Source organism: Anabrus simplex, chromosome 1 (genome assembly GCF_040414725.1).
Source record: "Anabrus simplex isolate iqAnaSimp1 chromosome 1, ASM4041472v1, whole genome shotgun sequence".
Lineage (NCBI taxonomy): Eukaryota > Metazoa > Arthropoda > Insecta > Orthoptera > Tettigoniidae > Anabrus > Anabrus simplex.
In genome coordinates this window covers 598,614,489-598,637,975 of record NC_090265.1, presented here as the reverse complement: position 1 = coordinate 598,637,975, position 23,487 = coordinate 598,614,489, and the positions used below count along the sequence as shown (strand labels likewise).

The 23,487-nt window shown below is 38.5% G+C and overlaps 1 protein-coding gene across 2 annotated transcripts in view; it reads right to left on the bottom strand.

The window, feature by feature from the left end:
• The window catches only part of LOC136857180 (CD109 antigen), a 271,611-nt gene that overhangs the window by 39,957 nt on the left and 208,167 nt on the right, over positions 1 to 23,487 (bottom strand). For both annotated transcript variants that reach the window (XM_067135625.2, XM_067135626.2), the window contains exons 14-16: positions 10,375 to 10,433; positions 7,882 to 8,052; positions 2,101 to 2,331 (exon numbers count right to left, since the gene is read on the bottom strand). In XM_067135625.2, the coding sequence (XP_066991726.2) occupies positions 2,101 to 2,331; positions 7,882 to 8,052; positions 10,375 to 10,433 (461 nt within the window). The remainder of the gene's footprint in view (positions 1 to 2,100; positions 2,332 to 7,881; positions 8,053 to 10,374; positions 10,434 to 23,487) is intronic.

The following is a 23,487-nucleotide window of genomic DNA, read 5'->3' as shown; positions in this document are numbered from 1 at the left end:
ATTTGCCCATTGTTGTGGATACACATGGTGGTCAGTTTCTATTAAGCTGTTGTATCAAATGCATCTCATTCTTTATGGTACAATACTGTATTCTACTGAATTTTAATATGCTACCATTATATCATTGAGTAAGACCAGTTTTGGACAGAAAAGAAAACACAAGTATCTTTCCATTCATGAAAAATTAGCAATAATAATAATAATAATAATAATAATAATAATAATAATAATAATAATAATAATAATAATAATAAATATTTGACCTAATCCCTAAGATTATTATTATTATTATTATTATTATTATTATTATTATTATTATTATTATTATTATTATTATTATTATTATTATTATTATTAATCGTATGGCCTCAGCTACTGTGTGCAAACATTTTGATTTGATGCCATCTGACTGCTTACTAGTCATTTTCAATGTTCATTTTATTCTAGACCTACTAGATGGCACACTAAACCAAATCTTTCTTGGGCATCTATGACTTGAGTTTTAATTAATTTTGTTGGGTAGACACCAAATGTGTCAGCAGAGATTTTTTACAGGCTGACATTGTATGACATGGAATGTTAATTGGACTTTTTTTCTGTCCTTCAAAAATCTGACTACCTCTGCCAGGTTTGAACCCACTGTCTTGGAGTCTGGAGGCTAACACTCTACCACTGATCCACAGAGGAAATGATATTAAAACTTGAAAAGCATGTGTCCACGACTAATATTTGTTTAGAGTACAGAATCATAACATAAACCATCTCAGACATTAGGAAGAGAACATCTATGCTAAAATCTAATTGGAAAGAAAAATATGAAGTGAAACAAATGAGAAGGCCTGTAGAACAAACCCTAGTTGATATTGTGTACATAGTTACTGCCCAATTTTCCATAACAGATTGATAACGTGGAGCAATGGCTCACACACAGTACAAAATATCTGTGGCAATTGTATGACAATTGTTTGGCAACTGTGTCATTTCATAGAATGGTGATGGCCCTCAAGACATTATGGCACGCAATTTCTTCTTGTGGGGTCACCTTAAGAGCGAGGTTTACCATATTTGACCTGCCTTGATGAAAGAAGTAAAGCAAGAATACGTGAGGAAACAGTATTCCTGTTGAAATGTTACCTTGAGTACTGCACAATTTCCCCAAGAGACTACAGAAATGTCTGCGCAAAGAAGGTGGTCATCTGATGCCATCTTCAACAAAGAAGTAATTAGTATGAAGTTTAACAAAAGCAACTCTGTACTATTAACTGCCATAAATAAATGTTTGTATATATTCTCTTCCAAAATTCCAAAATTTTCCGTTCTCTGGAATCACCTGTATGTCAGTATTTGTGGACTGAGGTCCATTAGGATCTAAGAGCTTTAGAGGATCTAAGTGACAAATTAGAGGTAAATTTTTATCCACCCCTAATATCAATCCTATAGTCCTTGAATATTCTGGACTCCCACCTGGTGGCCATGATTGTTAAGGTGTCAAGTCTGTATGATCTGACACCATGGTTAGCCGGTTCGAGTCCCATTGGTCAAAAGAAAGTTCACCATCAGAATGTTGGCCAGCAGGGTAGGAAAGGTGGTGGTATACAATTTCTAATCACTAGATTGCATGCCAAAAGCCTGAATTCAATTCCAAATTTCTCTACAGTGTTCATATGGAGTGGGGGCATATGATGCTGTTGGTGATTCATCTGTCAGTTGGAACTGTTAAGCCTTGAGCAGACCCCTTGGTGTTATTCGACGGGAGTAGGCTATGTGCCGGCACAGAGTTTCACCCTTGCCCTTCCTACTATCATATATCATGTCATTAGTTTCATCTCATTAACTCGTCTGAGAAGGATGGTGCCAGGAAGGGCATCTGGTTGTAAAAACTCGCTCGAAGATTCATCTCACTTCATACCTGACCCCGTAAAGAAAGAGGGTTTGGGCTGGATATAAAGTATACACAGTCTCTGAATATTTTGGAGAAAACTGAAGGTCACTAAATTCTTGGCAATGTTAATCAAACTGGGGGGCTGAACATAATAAATAATTGGGTCTCACTATAATGATGCAATGCTTAAGCACATTACACATTTTAACATTACTTACATAGATTATATGATGATGCTCCCCTCCAGAAAGTCTAGCATTATAAGTGCTGACCACACCATTTTCCTCAACATGGACAAACATATAGTCTGGAGAAGCATGAAGCATGAGTACAACCAACATCTCGTAAGGCTCATTGTTGATGAGCAGCAGTCGAAGTCCAACTTGCTCCCCTCTGCGGCAAGATGATGGCCCTTCCATGTGCATCATGAAAGGCCTTGTACTAGAGAACTGGAATATTCATGTTCATTACCATTTCAGAAGTGCTTTGTTAATTTTGTTCAGCTAATTTTATGTAATTCTATTCAACATTATTAGTTTACCAAGAAAAAAAAGAAAGGAATTCTTATAAGGGAAGAAACTCTGAAGTGAGAAGAAGAAACTAGATGAAGAGAAATAGTTTTGACAAGGACTGAAGACAATAGCAAGAGTAAATGGAAGTCTGGAGAGAAGTGAAAATAGTGTGAGAACAGAATGATAAAAAGACAATTACAGATACTTGATATGGTTAATAATAATCTAGGAATATACACTGACTGACAGAGCAAATGCAACACCAAGAAGGAGTGGTTCGAAAGGGATGAAAGTTGGGGAAAAAACAGAGACGGCACGGACGAATAATTGATGTTTATTTCAAACCGATATGCAGGTTACACAATGCGCACCGCATCGACTCAGTAGGATGTAGGACCACCGCGAGCGGCGATGCACGCAGAAACACGTCGAGGTACAGAGTCAATAAGAGTGCGGATGGTGTCCTGAGGGATGGTTCTCCATTCTCTGTCAACCATTTGCCACAGGTGGTCGTCCGTACGAGGCTGGGGCAGAGTTTGCAAACGGCGTCCAATGAGATCCCACACGTGTTCGATTGGTGAGAGATCCGGAGAGTACGCTGGCCACGGAAGCATCTGTACACCTCGTAGAGCCTGTTGGGAGATGCGAGCAGTGTGTGGGCGGGCATTATCCTGCTGAAACAGAGCATTGGGCAGCCCCTGAAGGTACGGGAGTGCCACCGGCTGCAGCACATGCTGCACGTAGCGGTGGGCATTTAACGTGCCTTGAATACGCACTAGAGGTGACGTGGAATCATACGCAATAGCGCCCCAAACCATGATGCCGCGTTGTCTAGCAGTAGGGCGCTCCACAGTTACTGCCGGATTTGACCTTTCTCCACGCCGACGCCACACTCGTCTGCGGTGACTATCACTGACAGAACAGAAGCGTGACTCATTGGAGAACACGACGTTCCGCCATTCCCTCATCCAAGTCGCTGTAGCCCGGCACCATGCCAGGTGTGCACGTCTATGCTGTGGAGTCAATGGTAGTCTTCTGAGCGGACGCCGGGAGTGCAGGCCTCCTTCAACCAATCGACGGGAAATTGTAATTGTTCTGGTCGATATTGGAACAGCCAGGGTGTCTTGCACATGCTGAAGAATGGCGGTTGACGTGGCATGCGGGGCTGCCACCGCTTGGCGGCGGATGCGCCGATCCTCGCGTGCTGACGTCACTCGGGCTGCGCCTGGACCCCTCGCACGTGCCACATGTCCCTGCGCCAACCATCTTCGCCACAGGCGCTGCACCGTGGACACATCCCTATGGGTATCGGCTGCGATTTGACGAAGCGACCAACCTGCCCTTCTCAGCCCGATCACCATACCCCTCGTAAAGTCGTCTGTCTGCTGGAAATGCCTCCGTTGACGGCGGCCTGGCATTCTTAGCTATACACGTGTCCTGTGGCACACGACAACACGTTCTACAATGACTGTCGGCTGAGAAATCACGGTACGAAGTGGGCCATTCGCCAATGCCATGTCCCATTTATCGTTCGCTACGTGCGCAGCACAGCGGCGCATTTCACATCATGAGCATACCTCAGTGACGTCAGTCTACCCTGCAATTGGCATAAAGTTCTGACCACTCCTTCTTGGTGTTGCATTTGCTCTGTCAGTCAGTGTATATACAGAATACTAGATTTACATAAAAGGATAAAACACAATGCCAGGTCAGAGTAGAAAGTGCAATCACCAGAAATGAGAGAAAAGGACAAACATCAAAACACAAAAGTGTAAGTATTTCCTCATCTTCATATACTGCCATTTTCACATAAGACAGGTTTCTCTCCCCTTCACTTCTCTTAAACCATTTCTTCTCAGCCCCTCCTGATGATCTTATGGGTGTGGAGTTTGTCTTTCTGTGTTTTGTGTTTTTCCCTCCTTCCTAATGATCTCCCTATTTCCACCCCGACCTGCAATTATGTTTCTATCTGTGGTGTACGTTCCCGTCCTCATTCCTAGCTTTCTATTTTGATTTTATTCATCACTTGTTTGCTCTGTTTCCATTATTTAAACTATAAGCCCACATATATGACAATAATAATAAACATTTTAGATTTCGCTTCACCTAATGGAAGAACTTCCTCACTGTCATTCTGATCTCGTACCAGAGCATACACAATAGTGACCTTCCATACGCCCACAAATGACACCAACCGGAAAGACCTGGAAATAGTTGAACACTTCTAGGGCTAGAAGAAATACTAGACATGATTTCATCTCATCCTTCCACCATACCATTAATGCACAAGTTGGCGAGGAACGAAAATATTGAAGGATAGTAGGCCTTTACCCAGCGCACAAGAGAACAAACAGGAATGGAGAGCGTCTGATAGAACTCTCTGATAAGTACAATTTGGTCTTAAAATCAACAGCCTTCAAATGCCTCCCTAGGAAGTCCAAGACCTGGAAGAGCCCAAACCATATGCTAGGCGAATTTCAGATTGATCATGTGGCTATAGACAAACAATTTAATAGAGAGATACTAAATGTCGAGGTATTTTGCGGAGCAAACATAAACTCTGATCATTACCTTTCACTTGTCAAGGCTAAATTTCAACCCTTGAGATGAACAGCAAAACCCCCAAGGAGCTCTAGAATACCCAGGTTCAACACTGCGACTATGTAATGAAAACTATGCCTTTCAGGACACACTCAGAAAGAATACACAGAAAGAAGGTCGACCAGCCCTACAGAAAGCTCTTCTGGATGCCGCCCCCGAAACTATCCCCCACTACGTCCAACAAAGGCAAGCACTCTTGGTGGACAACGGAGTGCGACCAGGCCATAGAGGAAAGTCATAGAGCCTGGATCAGGTGGAACCAGCACAAGAATGAAGCCAACCATGAAGCCTTCATCATGCAACAGCAAACACCGTACACAGAGCCAAGAGGAATTACCTACGAACCCTGCTGCAACAAGAAGGGATTCCCAGAGAAACAACTCTAGAGACATGTATAAGGGACTCAAGAAACAGACGACCCAGTATACTGCCCCTACCTTACTTCTTTGTGGGCAGGACAGGAAGATTCAACTGAACAACAGGGACTGCACCAATATTCTTATAGATTATTTCCAGAAGCTCCTCAACACAGAAGAACCTAGTGAAAGACTAATCTTCCATGAGCCTTCAACCAGGAATCCTGATTCTCAACCATCCAACCGGAAAGAAATAGATATAATCAAGAACCTAAAGAATAACAGGGCCTCAGGTGAGGATGGTATAGTGGCAGAGATGTGGAAATATGCAGACGAACAGTCCCTGCAGAGCATCCACCAAATCTTAAAAGATATATGGACAACAGAGACCTTACCAGAAGGATGGACGTCAGCTGTGATACACCCACTCCACAAGAGCAGAAGCAAGACAGACCTCAATAATTACAGAGGTATCTCCTTATTACAGGTCACGTAAAAGATTCCTCCTGCAGCCCTATTGTCTAGAGTCACCAGCCAACTAGACTCTCAATTAGGTGAATATCAGGGTGGCTTCCAGGTTAATAGATCTTGCCCAGAGCAGATACAAAATCTCAAGACCATCTACACCTATAAGAATCGAAGAGGACATCCCTGGGTAGTTGTCTTAGTAGATTTCCAGGAAGCATATGACTTGGTGGACAGAGAGACCCTTTTCTTCACCCTGCAGGAACTTGGCCTTAATGAGAAGACCTTAAAATTAGTCCAGGCCACCTTGAAGGACACTACTTGTAAGGTCAAGTTCAGAGGTGAACTATCTGAGAGCTTCTCCATTAGGACAGGAGTCAAGGAGGGGGATGGGCTCTCTTGCATTATCTTCAACTGCATCCCAGAAAAGATCATAATGGAATGAATGGCAATATTACCACCAGGAGGACTAAAGCTAGGGTACAAGAAGGATAACCTTAATGTCATATTCCTAGCCTTTGCCGACGACCTCACCATACTAACTAACAGTATAGAGGAGGCTACAAAATGAAGGCTCTGCAGGTGGTGGCGGCTAGGGCTGGCTTGAAGATTAACATCAGGAAGACTGAATTCATGACCAATATCAAGGAAGCCCCTTCCATAATATAACTAGAAGACACCACCATCAGAAAGGTGCCAGCAGTCAAGTACCTAGGAGAGTGGATCTCTGCAAACCAGAGTGAGAACCTAGCCATAGACACCAGGTGCACCAAGTTTGAGAGGGCCCATAACTTCTGCAGAAGCATCTATGCATCAAAGTACCATAACCATCTGTTCTCTACGCCTCTGAGTGTCTCGTGATAACCAGGAAAGGCCATCTCAGGAAACTAGAACTCAAAGAAAAGAAAATCCTGAGGAGAATACTGGGATCCGTAGAGAAGTGGGAGGCACCTACAGAATTTGGCACAACAATGAGCTATACAGACATCAGAAAGACATCGTTACTTGTATAAGAAAAAGGCGCCTGGTCTTCTATTGACACCTAAACCACATGAACCCCTGCAGACTTACCAACAGGATCTTCGCTGTGGTAGGTAGAGGGAAGGCATCCAGGAACAAGTGGATCTCTTTGGTCAAGTCGGATCTGGAACAACTGGGGATCCCGCATAAATCCATACATGACTGCCCACAGTTTCGGCAAGCCATCAAGAGAGGAAATTTTCCATTGTCATTTACGAGTAGGAAGAATACAGGAAGCAGCAGACCTATGTGGACGAAGGGAAAAAAAATGGCTCACAGCCAAAAAATGAAGGAATACTGGAATACTGGAAGAGGAGAAAGCAGAAGGTCCAAGTGATGAGAACATACGAGCCCTGTGGTCCTCAGTAGGCCCAAACAACAAAGAATACTAGTAATAATAATAATAATAATAATCATCATCATCAGTCCTAATGGCTAAGTAATAAGGAGATACAAATATAATCCTACTCTCTATTTATATATTATATATATATATATATATTTTAATGATCTAGCTGTGCGTTCTAATAAGTAAAAGTTGCGAGAAATGGATACTTTAATATCAGTTCAACAACAAAGAATTCCAGAATTTTTGCAATTTTCAAATTACTGTAAACTTTCCTGTGTTAATTCTTGGAGATACTATGTGAAGAAATCAAGAAATGGATAGACTCAGTGCCAATTTATCGATGTATTTCTCTCTCTGGTACCATGGGTAGTGTGTGCTTCTAGAAAGACAATCATGGCTTGAAATGTGTCCATATAGTTTGGATTCTACGTAAGTCTATATGCCTATGGCTGAACAATACAAGATTTAAAGTCATGAAAAACTGTAAGATAATTTATTTGCTTATAAAAGGAACCAACATAGTTTTATTTCTATGGTAGTTCATTCATCTAACCAACTGAAGCTTCTGTTTCATAATGAGGTTTATCTTGTCAGAATGGTTGTAGTTTTATAAGGCAGACATTTTATTGCATGTTTTTATTGCACATCATATTACAGTAATATAATAGAAGGGTTTCAGTTCATTCAAGTACTTACTGGAACTGGTTTATCAATAGTGGCAAATCCCAGAACTCTGCTGACACTAAATCCAGTGAAATACCAGATATCACTCACAGAGGGTGTGTCCAAACGGAAGAACTCTTCCCCTCCATACTCTCCATTCATTTCTGTCCATCCCCAGTCTTCACCAGCTGTGTCATAGAACTCCTACAGAAAGATAAATCCACTGAAAAATACAACAACCAAATGATGTAGGAAAGTAATTATTACTCATGAGATATGTTGAAGTGGTCTTACGAGTAACAGTTATTAACTTTGTGTCTGTAGGCTTTCTTTCTTTGTTACAGTCAAGAACAAAGAAATATTTCCTAACTTCTTTTTAAAACAATATCATCATCAGGTTATAAAAGAAGATGTTGGTGAAGAGTATGACAAGCATGAAGGAAGCAAGGAAGCTTGTCATCTATATAAAAAAAATTACAGTGAAACCTCCTCATTAAGATGTTTTCTTGTTTAGCATGCCATAAATTCAAGGACCCAATTCCCATTGTATGAAATATATAAAAATATCTCGCTTACTGAGTCAGAATTTTGCTATTACTGCTTAGTTCAATCACATTTTTCCTAGCCCTGAAAATATCCTTTGTCATCCTTTGTGAAGGGAATGTGATTTGCAAGAGAAGAACTCTTGCCAAAGAAGGCAGGTCAGCCAAAGCTGTGTGAGAGCAGGAAAAGGCCTTGAATCCCTAAACTCCACAGGGTAAGTTGCACCTTCAGGAAGCAAGCTGTTAACCTCAGGGAAGTTCAGTTCAGTCAATCATCACTGATATGAATTTAGGACTGTTGCCCAAGTGGCAGATTCACTATCAATTGTTTACCTAGTCTTTTTTTTTTTAATGACTTCAAAGAAGTTGGAAATTTATCAAACATCTTCCTTAGTAAATTATTCTAGTCCCTAATTCCTCTTTCTATATAAACAAATATTTTCCCTAGCATGTCTTCTTGAAATCCTACTTTATTTTCATATAATGATCTTTCCTACCTTTAAAAACTCCATTAAAGCTTATTCATCTGCTGACTATTCAGAACATACTGCTTACTCCCAAGTCTCTCTGGCCCAAGCTTTACAACATTTTTGTAACTCTACTCTTTTGCTGGAAATTACCCTAAACAAATCTTGCTGCTTTCCTTTGGAAAACATGATGATTCATGTAATGGGAAGAAGATGATCACTCAGTTTCCAAATTCCTAATAAGTGTAAATATTGTATGCAGATGCTAACATGCTCTCTTTTTATCCTCAGAACAGAGATTTTTCATGTGCTAGTAATATCTTGACATGAGATTGTTATATTCCAACTGATATTACTGTTTAAAGGACTTGACATCTGAGACCTGACCTGCATAATCATTGTGAGGCTGATTCAAAGTTGCTACCTTACCTTAGATCACCAATCATCTGGCCAAACTACGGGACATTAATGTTGGTGGTGAGCCATCACGTCTTATAATTTCAATAATTTATTTATAATTTGCAAGCCATTTTTCAAGAATGGAAATCATGAGAAAACAGCTCATCAGGTTTAAATGAGCAACCCTTCATTTACAGCGTGCAATTAAGAAGGTCCTAAGAAAAATAGTTGTTTCTGTAGGAATGCTGATTTTCCTACATAATTTTCTATTTTTTGAAGATTTTCTTCAAGCAGTTCCAAGGTCTCTCACTAGGTACAAGGTGTGCAGGTAGATATCATGTGGCAGCTGACGTTGTTCCAACGCCCTCCAGTAAGCAGTGTGTGGTAACTGGTATTGTTGCTACTAACGCTATAGCAGGAGAATTGCCAGCCAGTTGCAAGCAGTAGCGGTTAGCATACTGTTAAGATGGTAGCATGAAGTAACTACGAGTTGTGGCTTGAAGCTTTGTTGTTAGAACTTATGTAGTTACCTTCACTATATTTAATATATAAATCACAGCAAGTAGATGGTTAGATCAAGCAAAGAAGATCACTGACTTGCCTCTTCAGAATACTTTAAAAGGAGCTGAAAACTGCTGTAAGTGGAGATGTCTTTGTAGTAGTAGTAGTAGTAGTAGTAGTAGTAGTAGTAGTAGTAGCAGCAGCAGCAGCAGTAGTGTCCGGCCCCATGGTGTAGGGGGCAATGCGTCCACCTGTCACCCGGCGGCCCCGGGTTTGATTCCCGGCGGGTCAGGGGTTTTTAATTGTAAATGATTAATATCCCTGCCCTGGGAACTGGGTGTTTGTGTCGTCCTTAACGTTCCTTTCCTCACCTTCAACACTACACTTTCGCAATTCCAATTACACGCAGGTTCATATCATATGGTGCAAGTAGGGGCAAAAGATCTCGATAGGTCGACAAATGGCATTAAAAGAAAAAAGTAGTAGTAGTAGTATATGGAAGGGTAGGGCTTCTTGGCTGAATGATCAGCATCAAGGCCTTAGTTCAGAGGATGTCCAATTCCATTCCCAATTATGTATTGTGTATTATAAAAATGTAGGTTTATCTTTATACATACCGAAGATCTGCTTGTCCTTGACAGTCTATATTGAAGTTCACCGTCATTTTCTGAAGAGCCTGTTGGGAATTGGAAAGAATTAACATCCCATTTGACATATTTTACAAGGTACATCATAAAAGAAAATAAGTAATGCATTCTAATACCGCTATCCCAATATAATGAAATCACTTCAGTGGTATTTAGGAAGTAAGTAATTGATTATGTTATCAGAGGAATATGACTTGTTAATTGTAGAATGAATGAAATTCTAAATTCTTAACACTTTGACCCTTACAACTTTTTCATTTCACATCTTACAGTAATACAAAGGCTATATTTTATTTAAAGACGGGTTCTCCACACCCTTTAACACAGGGCACATTATCCTAACTAAACCATGACTCTGATGAGCATAATATTTCTTGAATTTTTGTCATTGTTGATACAAAGTACCACTTGTTACAATAATGTACCTACAATAGATTTGGAAATATGACAGCTACTACTGTGTTATTGCTTCACAGTGTGCATTGGAACTCATTAAGATGATCAAGTGGCCTGCGGTGGGCAAGATACAGTCAGTTATCCAATTGTCAAGTGAAAAGGTCCACCTGTTCAAAACGTTTTATATCACACATTTAATTGCTTATGCATTATTATTTTTATAAAGTGCATGTTTTATTTCTGATCGGAGACATCTTCAGGGCCTTGAAAAACTTAACTTAAAATCACAGAAAGAACACTTAAAATCATTATTTGCAGATATGGTTTTTAAAATTATTAAAGTCTTTAGTCTTGCAGTTGTTGGAGTTAATAGTATCTATGAGCACCAATCTTCTAATCTACTGTATGTGAATTTCAAACACTTAAAAACAAAACCTGTTTGGTAGATATAATCTAAAGTCGAATGAAGTCCAGCAGTTGTCAAAATATCCAATAGACACAATGTATGTACTGTAGTTTGCATAGAGATCTGTCATGTCCTTAGAGGGAAATAAATTAGTGCTTAATGAAAACATAATGGTGATTTAAAATCCAGAAAATTGCCTAGAATGTTGATATGTTCCATTAAAGTTAAGTTAAAATTTTGATAGGAAACTCCTCTCAGATGATAATTTATGTTATTCATATCACGAGTGACATACGATAGAACACACACATCACCTTTTGAGAAGAAACAGCAGGGAAACTCTATATACTGGAACAATCGGCAAATTCCAACATGTTCCTTACGAATAACGTAAGTTGTCATCAGAGAAGAGTTTGCCATTAACATCTAAACTTTAATGGAACATACCAACATTATAGACAATTTCTTGGATTTTAAATCACCATTATAATTATTTTAACTAAACAATAACTAATTTCCTCCTAAAGAGATGTGACAGTTCTCTATGCAAACTGCATACATTGTGTCCATTGGATGTTTTAACTGCGGCTGGACTTCATTCAACTTTAGATTATATCTACAAAAATAGTTTTGTTTTTAAGTGTGTATATTTCACATAGAGTACAAGACTGGTGCTCATGGATACTATTAACTTCAGCAATTGCAAGACTAAAGACTTTAATAATTTTAAAAACTATATCTGCAAGTAATGATTTTAACTGTTCTAACGTGATTGTTATATTTTTGAATTTAAGTTTTTCAAGGAAATGAACATGTCTCCTATACGAGACAAAACATGTAGTCTGTAAACAAAATGCATAATTAAATGTGTTATATAAAAAGTGTTCAATAGGTGGACCTTTTCACATGACTAGTGGATATTTCGTCAACACAGATATTGCAATAAGATGAAATTCATCAATTGTACAGTCATTTGTCTGGTTCTTGATGGCAAGGAATGTGCCACAGGTAGAGATTCATTGCCAGATCTATGAAGTGTATGGCCACAACACCGAGTGATAGAAAAAGTGGGTAAGGTTATTCAAGAAAAGTCGGGAGAATGTTCATGCCTATGCTCGCTCTGGTCGGCCATCTATGATTGGTGATGATATTGTGTGTGTGTTGTTAATTAACATCACCCTTTTTACAAACAGATGGTTCACAATTTCCTCTCTGTCAGTTCACCTTCCACATATTTCACGGTATGTTCTCTACAAAACTGTGTCAGAAAAGTTGGACTACCAAAAGTTGTGCAATCACTGGGTTCCAAAGATGGTGACCGAGGAGATGTGCCAATGCTTTGACATTTTTGGACCTGGTACCACAAGAAAGGTGATGCGTTACTGGACCACATTGTCATGGAGGATGAGACATGGGTATCCCAGGTTACCACTCGGTGGCTGAATGGTCAGCGTACTGGCCTTCAGTTCAGAGGGTCCCGGGTTCGATTCCCGGCCGGGTTGGGGATTTTAACCTTCATTGGTTAATTCCAGTGGCCCGGGGGCTGGGTGTTTGTGCTGTCCCCAACATCCCTGCAACTACACACCACACATAACACTATCCTCCTCCACAATAACACACAGTTACCTACACACGGCAGATGCCGCCCACCCTCAACGGAGGGTCTGCCTTACAAGGGCTGCACTCGGCTAGAAATAGCCATATGAAATTAAAAAGAACTGAATCCAAGTAGCAATCAATGGAGTGGCAATACATATCATCTCTGACAAAAGGGAAATTCAAGCTGACTTTCAAAACTCAGAAGATTGTTGCAACTGTGTTTTGGGACAGATGTGCTGTTCTGCTAGTAGACTTCATGTTGCCAGGAACAACAATCAATGCAGCTGCATTCATGTGAACTTGATAAAACTTCACCATGCAATCCAGAATAAATGCTGCAACCTTCTGTCTGACAGAGTGTTGTTGCTTCATGACAAAGCAAGGCCTCGCTCTGCATCTTAAATGCAAGCTCACATTGAATTGTTTGGCTTGCAGCAATTCAATCAGCACATCTCCATCTATAGCCCTGACCTTGCACCTAGCGACTACCATTTCTTCCTTCACCTGAAAAGGTTCCTCACCAGCAAGCATTTCCACACCAATGAGAAAGTGAAAAATGGTACTTCAGACATGGCCATCATTGCAGGCGGCAGACTTCTATGAGGAGGGTTTACAAAACTTACTTGTGAAAAACATATATTTTTGCTCTCAGAAATGAAAATATGCAATTTTAGTTAATTTGCATATGCTGATTTCAAATCTAAAGCTTGTTTTTCTCTATCACCTAACAGTTATTTGAGAGGACAAGATGAACTTCCTGCAACATACTGCATAGGCTATATAGTTCACTGTTGTTCATTTGCATTTTTTAATTATTTTCTATTATTATATTGGGTGTAAAAATCCATCAGTGACAGGAGAATGGTATTATGTTATTTTGAAAAAATATATATATTTCTCTAATCCCTCATTAAATATTTCAGATCTCTTAAGTGCATAATTATCTTGATAGTCCACATATCAGAGGGTAAAAAAAATGAGCACAGTATTTTATTCACAAATCAGTTTTTGTTTCTCCTGAAAACTTAGAAAAAGTGACTTAGTTCCTTTCTTCACCAACCGATTCTATTTCATAAAAATATTTGCATGACACTGAAGACAAATTTACAGAAATGGAACAGCTCAGACTTTATCAAGTTAACAAAACATCTCCTCTCACATATGACCATTTCAAAATTATGCACAGAAATACACTCTTGACAAAAGTATTTGAGGCTGTTATCCTCAAACAAACATAAAAACAGAAGAAGAAAGCAGCTGGTATTCCTTAGCAGTGCACTAGTGCTAGTGTTTGACATTGAAACAGGGATTTTAAATTGCTCTCCTTTATAGTTCTAAGGCCTAAGTGGCCCTTTGAGATATAAAAATGTGTGAAGACATTTAAGATAGTTCATTAAAATTCAGAGGCTATCCATGTCCCCCAGGTATGACCTCACTCCAAAGCCACCCACTAACAATAGGATGTTACCAAGGTAAGCATCTTCAAGGATGTGGGAATGAAGTCCTGCTCCTTAGCATTGCTTTACAGTAGTAAGGGATGATGATATAGATGTTGCTATAATTCTGTAAATGGCTGAGACAATGGCCCAAGGAACTCTTTGGACTAGTCATACCATCACCTCTTGTAAGAGAAGATATTCTAGACTGATCCCAACCCTTCTGAAATGTGCAAGTACCTCTTGTGTATCAATTGCTTCCCAATTAATAGCCAAATTAGAATGATAGTGGTGAGCTGCCTGTCTCCCACTGCAGGATTGATAACTTCATTACCATTGCTTTACCCATTACAACAGCAATCATTACTAAAACTTCCTGCAGTTCACTAAAGCAATCTGTATTCAAACTTGCTCAGTTGTGTGTAACATCTATCAATATTATCAGGACATTCTTAATAGTAATATCAGGCTCTTTAAAACAACAACAACAACAACAACAACTACCACCACCATTATCATCACTTTGCTAGGAAACAAACTCAGCAAAATAATAAAGTAGCATTTCAAAGGATTTACCTACAGTATATTTCTCTTAAAACTTAAAATAATAATAATAGTTAACACCACCTTTCCAATACTTATCTTTCCTTATATTTAAGATATAAACATTACAACAGGCATTGTGAGATGGGACGTTTCGCTTAACTGTCGTAAGCATCATCATCTGAAATAAATCTTACCCTAAAGTTAGGTCAGGACCCCGAACCTAGAATCCTTAAAATATATGGCTCCCTAAGAATCAACATTTACATTTAGAAAATAAAAAAGGCTTAAAACTAGTGTGAAAAAAACATAGAATGTTACAACATGGCTAAGAGAAAAACATACAATCATGTTGAAACAGAGGTTAAAAACAGAAAGTACAATACGGAGCTGGTAGTAAAACAATTAAAATCATTAGTATATCATTGCTACCAGTCAGTCAATCAGAATGTTCAAACACAAAACAAGAGTGAAAATATATGAGTGTTCATCATGGCTAAGTGAAAAAAAACAACAACACGTAATCATGTTGCCAGAGGTTGAAAACATAAGGTACTACACAGAGCTGGCAGTGTAATAATCAAACCCATTGCTACCAGTCAGTTAATAAGAATGTTCATACATAACAAAATATGATGATTATATTCTTTTGAATGAAGAAATAATTAAATCTTGCTCTTGTATAGATACGTGAGTCGGGCGAGAGAAATCACATATTGTTGCAGACATGGAGTAGTAACACTTCAAACAGGATTGATCACGCCTGAAGCCGCTTATAAGGAAAGGCCAATATCCAATTCATCCATAACAATGGTTAAAGCCGAATAACAGGTGTCTTCATTTTCCTGGGAGTTCAAAGTCCATGTCTGCAACAGTGTGATTTCTCTTGCCCAACTCACGTACCTAAACAAGAGCAAGATTTTAATTATTTCTTCATTCAAAAGAATATAATCATCATTTTTTGTTATGTATGAACAGTCTTATTAACTGACTGGTAGCAATGTGTTTGATTATTACACTGCCAGCTCTGTGTTGTACCTTATGTTTTTAACCTCTGACAACACGATTACGTGTTTTTTTCACTTAGCCATGATGAACACTCTTATATATTTTCACTCTTGTTTTATGTTTGAACATTCTGATTGACTGACTGGTAGCAATGATATCCTAATGATTTTAATTATTTCACTACCAGCTCTATATTGTACTTTCTGTTTTTAACCTCTGTTTCAAAATAATTATATGTTTTTCTCTTAGCCATGTTGTAACATTATATGTTTTTTCACACTAGTTTTAAGCCTTTTTGATTTTCTAAATGTAAATGTTGTTTCTTAGGGTGCCATATATTTTAAGGACACTAGGTTCGGGGCCCTGACCTAACTTTAGGCTAAGATTTATTTCGGCTGATGATGCTTACGATAGTTAAGCGGAACATGTCCCATCTCACAATGCCTGTTGTAATGTTTATATCCTAAATATAAAGAAAGATAAGTATTGGAAAGGTGGTGTTAACTATTATTCTTATTTTAAGTTTCATAATCTGATGTCCAATATGGTCTACAATGAGATTTATTACTTGTAATATTTCTCTTGTCCAAGAATACAGTTTGACAAGTACTTTAAAACCTCTATCTACATTGTACTCACTCATACACTGAGAAATTTCTGAAAATGTATTAAGCAAAAATGTTGTATGAAACCTAGTTGTATTCTCAATATTGACAGACAGTAATGTGAAGTTTGTTTATAAACTACTATGCCCTTCCATTTGAGATGTGAAAGAAGTTAGAAAGAAATGAAAAAAATTAAGTCGATGAGAGTGGTAGGTTTCATATTTGTTGGAATGTTGTGATTTTCTCATAAAAATAAAATGTCATGTAGTATATCTTGTAGTAGTTATAAGAAAACAACATTAAGGTTGTGTGTGGGCAACTCAGTTAAATTGAGTCGAGTGATTTATCTTGGTTTGCTTTGTTCTTTGAACTGATTGGTGTATGTGATGGCCAGTTGTGGTCAGCAGCTCGTAATAAGCCTAAAGGGATATGTGTGATGAAGCTGGTGTTTCTATGGTATAATTTGATTACCTAAACCAGTGTAATGAGCAGAAATGAAGATATATCAACAAGTTATGGGCCCAGATCTCCAGAGCGCCAAAACGCTGCAGTAAATTCTGGACAATATAAGTTGAAATGGAGTAATGAGAATTAATGGACGAAGCAAGTTGTGACATTATTGACGGGAAAAATGGCGACCTCATGGACCAGTGAAGAAACACTGAATAGGAATGTGGCTAAGCTTACAGTGGAGAACTATTTTTCGTGGGCATTGAAGGTGAAACAAGAGCCGTTGTTGAAAGATGTGTGGGAATCAGTAATAGGGTATGAGGATAAGCCAGGTTGTCAATTGCCTCAGACAGAAACAAGACAACGAGCGCAAAACAATGTGATTGCACTAGGAGTTATTTTCAAATATGTCTGAGAAAATTTTGAAAGTGACATTGCAGATATTGAATCAGCGAAAAAGGCATGGGAAAACTGGATGAGTTGTGTAATGACGAAGGGCTAGTGAATGGTGCTATGACTTTGAAACAGTTAACTCATTTTGTGAAGCCCAAGGATATGAGTGTTCAAGAATACTTCGCAAAAATAAATCAACTGTGGAGGAGAACGAGTAAAGCTGGATACGATTTCACAGATCAACAAGTTGCAGGAATGATCATCTGAAATCTTACAGAGGAATATGCAGGTTGTATACCTTCCTTGGAAGCTGATTTGGCGAAACTGACAATCTCGATGGTAAAGGTGAGATTATTCACTGAGGAAAGCAGAAGGAAACTTCAGAAAAATGAAGGAAAGGCTTACGACACTGGAAAACGTGAGGAGGATAAAGTTCAAGCCATGGTTGTTCAACAGAAGCTATATATCAAGAAAGAAGACGTGGGACGAGGAAAACAGTACAATTGCTACAATTGCAAAAATGTGGTATTACTCATAGGAGGTCTGTACTGTACACTCCACAACAAAATGGATTAGCAGAGAGGCAGAATAGAACTGTTTGATACTGTTAGATGTCTCTTGATCCAGTCAGGATTACCAAAATAATTTTGGGGAAAAGCGGTAATGACTGAAGTGTATTTAAGAAATAGGTGGCCATCCTCGGCAATAAATTTTCAGATACTGTATGAACTGTGGTTTAATAGGAAGTTGGATGAGGAAGAAATTGGTAGATTGAAAGTATTTGGATGTCAGGCATGGGCTGTGAGAGCAGACATCAGGAAGTTAGATCCCAGAGCAGAGTCATGCGTTATGATAGGGTACAAGGCAGGTACTAAAGATGGATATAGATTATGGAGTCTTGAAAGGAAAAAAGTAATAGTGAGGATAAGTGTGGTATTTGAGGAGCAGATATTTCCGTTTAAGGTGAGAAGTCCTGGAATTGATATCATAGAAAAGATAAATGTACCAAAGACAGAGGGTAGTAAAACATACTTTGACATATTGTGCACTGAAGTTCCAGACATAATATTAGGGACTGAATTAAACACAGGGGAGGACAGAGAGGAAACATTGGCTGTTGAGTCAACAACAGGGGAAGAACAACTAGAGGTTGAGTCTATAGCAATACAAGAGCCAGGGAATAATCTGAGAAGGTCAGTAAGACAGAGGAAAGGTAAGACTTGTGCAGATTGTAAGGCAGTGATGGAAGTTAGACATGGGAGTGTAGTGGAACGTAGAACAGTTGAGGAGGCTATGTCAAGCCAAGAGTCTAATAACTGCATGGAAGCCATGAAAGTTGAAATCAGTGAGATAAGAAAGAAGGATGTTTGGGAAATTGTAAAAAGACCAGAAAATATCAAGGTAATTAGTTCTAAGTGGGCGTTTTCATTGAAATATGACAGTGAGGGTAACATTCAGAAATATAAGGCCAGGTTGGTTGCCCAAGGTTTTAAGAGACAGATGAATCTTAGTTATGATGAAAGATTTAGTCCTGTTATAAAGAGGAAAACAATGAGACTGTTAATAGGTATTGCAGTACGTAAAGGTTGGACTGTAGAATATCTAGATGTAACTAGTGCTTACTTAAATAGTGAAATCAGTTGCACTATATGCATGGAACAACCAGAATTGTTCATAGAAAAAGATGTCCAAAACTATGTATACAAATTGAAGAAAAGCATCTATGGACTACCTAATTCGAGTAAAGACTGCAATGCTTGTGTTGATGCTATAATTAGAAGACTAGATTTTAAGAAATGTGTCGAGGAACCATGTGTGTATGTAAAGGAGTGTTGTATTATTGGCTTGTATGTTGACGACATAATTGTAATAGGTGACAAAGAGGATGTTAAGTTGGTTAAAATAAGGTTGGCAGATGAGTTAAAGATTAAAGATTTAGGGAAAGCAACAAACTTACTGTCAATAAAAATAGAACAGACAAAAGAAGGGGTTATGTTGAGTTAAAGTTTATACTTTGACAAATTACTTGCCGAGTGACTGTAAACGAGTAAGACTCTATTTTACCAAGCAGGTATTCAGCAGCTGAGAATGATGAGCAGGAATTTGATTGTACCATCTATCAGAGTGCAGTAGAAAGTTTGCTATATTTATCAAATAATACTAGACCTGATATTGCTTTTGTGATAAGTAAAATTAGCCAAAATTGTCCAAAACCTAAGATTAGAGATTGGAAAGAGATGAAGCATATCATGAGATATCTGTGTGGTACTAGAGATTTAAAGTTGTGTTTCAAAAATTGTGAGGAGTTAGTACAAGTGTTCTGTGATGCAGATTGGGGAAGAGAAACTGAGTCAAAAAGATCAGTGAGTGGGTGCATAACCACAGTGGCAGGGGGAGCAGTATCTTGGTATAGTAAGAAACAGAGTTGCATTGCTAGATCTACCATGCATGTTGAATACATGGCAATGGCAGAGGTATCTCGAGAGGTAACTTGGATGAAAGATAGAGCTAGGGCTGGAAAGGTTTATGGATATACCTTGTAAAGTTTTTGCTAACAATGCAGCAGCAATTAAATTGATTAAAAATGATGTGAGTGAAAGGTCAAAACATATTGACATCATATACCATCTACATAGAGAACTAGTATAAAAGGGGTTCATTGAGTTTGTATATGTAGCATCAGAGAAAAATGCTGCAGTCTTGTTCACAAAGAATTTATCACGCAACAAGCTTAAGAGTTTCTGTAGGCTTATAGGATTGCAATGAAAGGATAATTGATTGAAGTGTAGATTTTTTTATATTTTTGAGAAAAGGGGGGAGTGTTGGAATGTTGTGATTTTCTCATAAAAATAAAAATAAAATGTCATGTACTATATCTTGTTGTAGTTATAAGAAAACAACATTAAGGTTGTGTGTTGGCAACTCAGGTAAATTGAGTCGATGGTTTATCTTGGTTTGCTTTGTTCTTTGAACTGCTTGGTGTGTGCGATTGCCAGTTGTGGTCATCAGTTTGTAATAGGCCTAAACGGATGTGTGTGATGAAGCTGGTGTTTCTATGGTATAATTTGATTACCTAAATCGGTGTAATGATCAGAAATGAAGATATATCAACAATGTTAATTGTTTTTATAAATACCAAAGAAACATCCAATTGTAAAATTATTTTTGTACAAATAAATTAGGAGATTTCCATGCATTTCCAACTTTGGTGTACTAGCCAATTAATAGAAGGATTATTTCTGAAAGATTGATTCTTTATTTCTAATCTCTTTTTACCCCCCCCAGCTTCAACTTGGCAGATGTAGTCAGATTTTTGAAGGGCAGAAAAAACTCCATTCAACACTCCATGTCGTATGATGCTGGCATGTAAAAGTTCTCTGTCATATATTTGGTGTTTATCTGTCAAAATTAATTTAAAACTCAGCTATGGATACCCAAAAGAGATCCAGTTTACTCTTCCAGTTTGTAGAGCTGCCTAGGTTTAGAGGAAACTGGGTTCGGTTCTTGGCCTGGCCAGGGATTTCACAACAAATCACACTAGAAACCACCACAGAAACATGCATCAGTCAATACATTCTGCATAGGGTTGACGTGATTATACTGGACTTGACCCACATATAATGCTGACTTCAAGTAATTGGGAAAAGGCCAGGCAGAAGAAGATAATTCTATTACTATTATTATTGTTACTGTGATTCTATGGCTTACAGAAGAATAGGAAGTGCCTGGGTTGAATGGCTGAACAGGGGATCACTTAAAGCAAACATTTACTTTAACAAAATTTGGAAATTTTACTTTCCTTTCTTAAAGTTCAAAGAATAGTTGAATTATAGCTTGGGCATATTTACATAACAAAGAGCTCATCAGCTCCAACAATGCATTGGAATTAGGAATCCTTAATCAGGTACAAAACTAACTGGGAAAACTCCCAGTCGTTAACTTACATATGAAAGAGCACAATTGCTCCTTCATGAAAGAGCATAGTTGCTCTGAGCAGGTACGATTTTATAGGAGTCTCAGCTCCAAAAATACAATAGAGGCTAGCCCTAATCAAGCAATCAGTTGCTGTTTACAATCTCAGTTACACTCGGTGACCGCACTTCGAAGTGTTCATACACTGGTTGCCCCATGGTGGGCTTATCTATTACAAAGTTCCACAGTTAGTTTATGTACTGTTCCCAAAGTGAACCAAAACATAGACACAGTTACCCTAAGAACTATAAAGAATAAACAGGGGCATAATTACCCATACTACAAGGCCTTAAGAATTAAAAAGAAAAGGTTACACACAACAGGCCACTAACAAAAGGCAAGAAGGTGAAATACTAGCACTCCTTAACGAATATTCTGGAAGATTCACAATTAAGTATTAATGTTGTCACTTTTATGTCAATCTTATGTTAATTTTAAGGACATTTCCTCTTAAGCATTACCTTGTCAATTTATATATTTTTCATCTAAACAGTGTTATGTGTCTGAAGATGTTGATAATATACGAAACATGTACCACTTTTAACCATTAAATTGCCTTAAGCAATCATTGTATCGACTAGGTGGAAAATAATAAATTACTTAATTGTGAATCTATTGAAGTGCGATACGGACCATGAAGCTGATTTTATGTAATAATTCTGGAAGAGACGAGAACCTACGTGGGCTTAAGGCCCAATGATGAAGAGGCTAATCCCATACTAAAAAGGGGTGACTAAAGGGGGAGAAACTTTAAAAGCCTAGAAATTTCCAAAATTTAGAGGTTGAAAACTTTAGTCACCCAGCTCGAAAGTTGAAGGGAGAGATCTGAGGTTCATCACTTATGCTACCTTACATTAAATGTTTTCCCAGTAGGGAATATAAATGGAGTCCGAAGACTACGCAGAAGGTCCTACGTTTTAGCCCAAAAGAAAAGATTACATATTAGATAGGTATTAAGAAAACTGCTGAAACCTTCCCTTTGAACTACCCGCAGGCACAATCACATGTTTAGGTAAATTCTGCCATTACCTCATAGCAATGGATCTTCTTTATGCCGGCCACACCCTCCCTCCTGCCCTCTCTAACCTCCGTCAAGTCACACTCTCAATATCCGGAGCAAATCAGACAAGATGGCCCTAAAGTGCTCTCCTTAAATAGTTCCATAGGGGAAAGTTCCAGATTAAATTAAAATACAATACGCTGGTAGGCTAAATTTCCATATACACTCCTGGGTTTGATTGGCTAGAGAACAAGTTACAGGCATGTCATAGGCAGATTACATTAGAGGAGGAATCAGATGGAAGTGTTGACAATAAGTACATAAAACAATCATCAGAAGAAAAAAAGTTTACCAACTATGACAACAAAAATATCTTTGAATATTGAATTTTCATGACCGCATTGTAATCGAAACAGACTTTCAACGTATTAGGTCGTGTTACGTACATGTAGTACGTGTTGAAGAGATGTTAAGTACAGAACAAAAATGGCCAGCCGGACACCAGTGGGATCCGAACCCACAACCTCCCGATTTCACGTCGGTTGCCCTACTAATTGAGCTATGATGGCCTAGGCCATCTTTGTTCTGTTTGAAAGGATCTGAGCTACAGGTCTGGCACTGCTGCTAGCACACTGTAGAGTGCGTTTAAGTCGCCCGTTGTGGGGCATGTCAATGAATATTGAATTTTCATGACCGCATTGTAATCGAAACAGACTTTCAACATATTAGGTCGTGTTACGTACATGTAGTACATTTTGAAGAGATGTTAAGTACAGAACAAAAATGGCCAGCCGGACACCAGTGGGATCTGAACCCACAACCTCCTGATTTCGCGTCGGTTTCTCTACCAATTGAGCTATGGTGGCCTAGGCCATCTGTGTTCTGTTTGAAAGGATCTGAGCTACAGGTCTGGCACTGCTGGCCATTTTTGTTCTGTACTTAACATCTCTTCAACACGTACTACATGTACGTAACACGACTTAATACGTTGAAAGTCTGTTTCAAAAATATCTTTGGCAATTAGTTTGTGTTTAGTCCACCAAATATCTCCAGAAAATAGATGGCGAACCATCTCACCATCAGAGAAGAAGGTTTTGAAGGTTCGTGTTCACTGACAGATGGCCATAGAGAAGGCGCACAGTTTAAATAGCCAGGGAAGGTGTACCCCTGGTACAATTATCATCATCATCATCATCATCATCATCCCTCAAACTAAAGAGAAAGACATACTGTAAACAGCCTTCAAATTAACTTACTGTAACTGTGATTATTAAA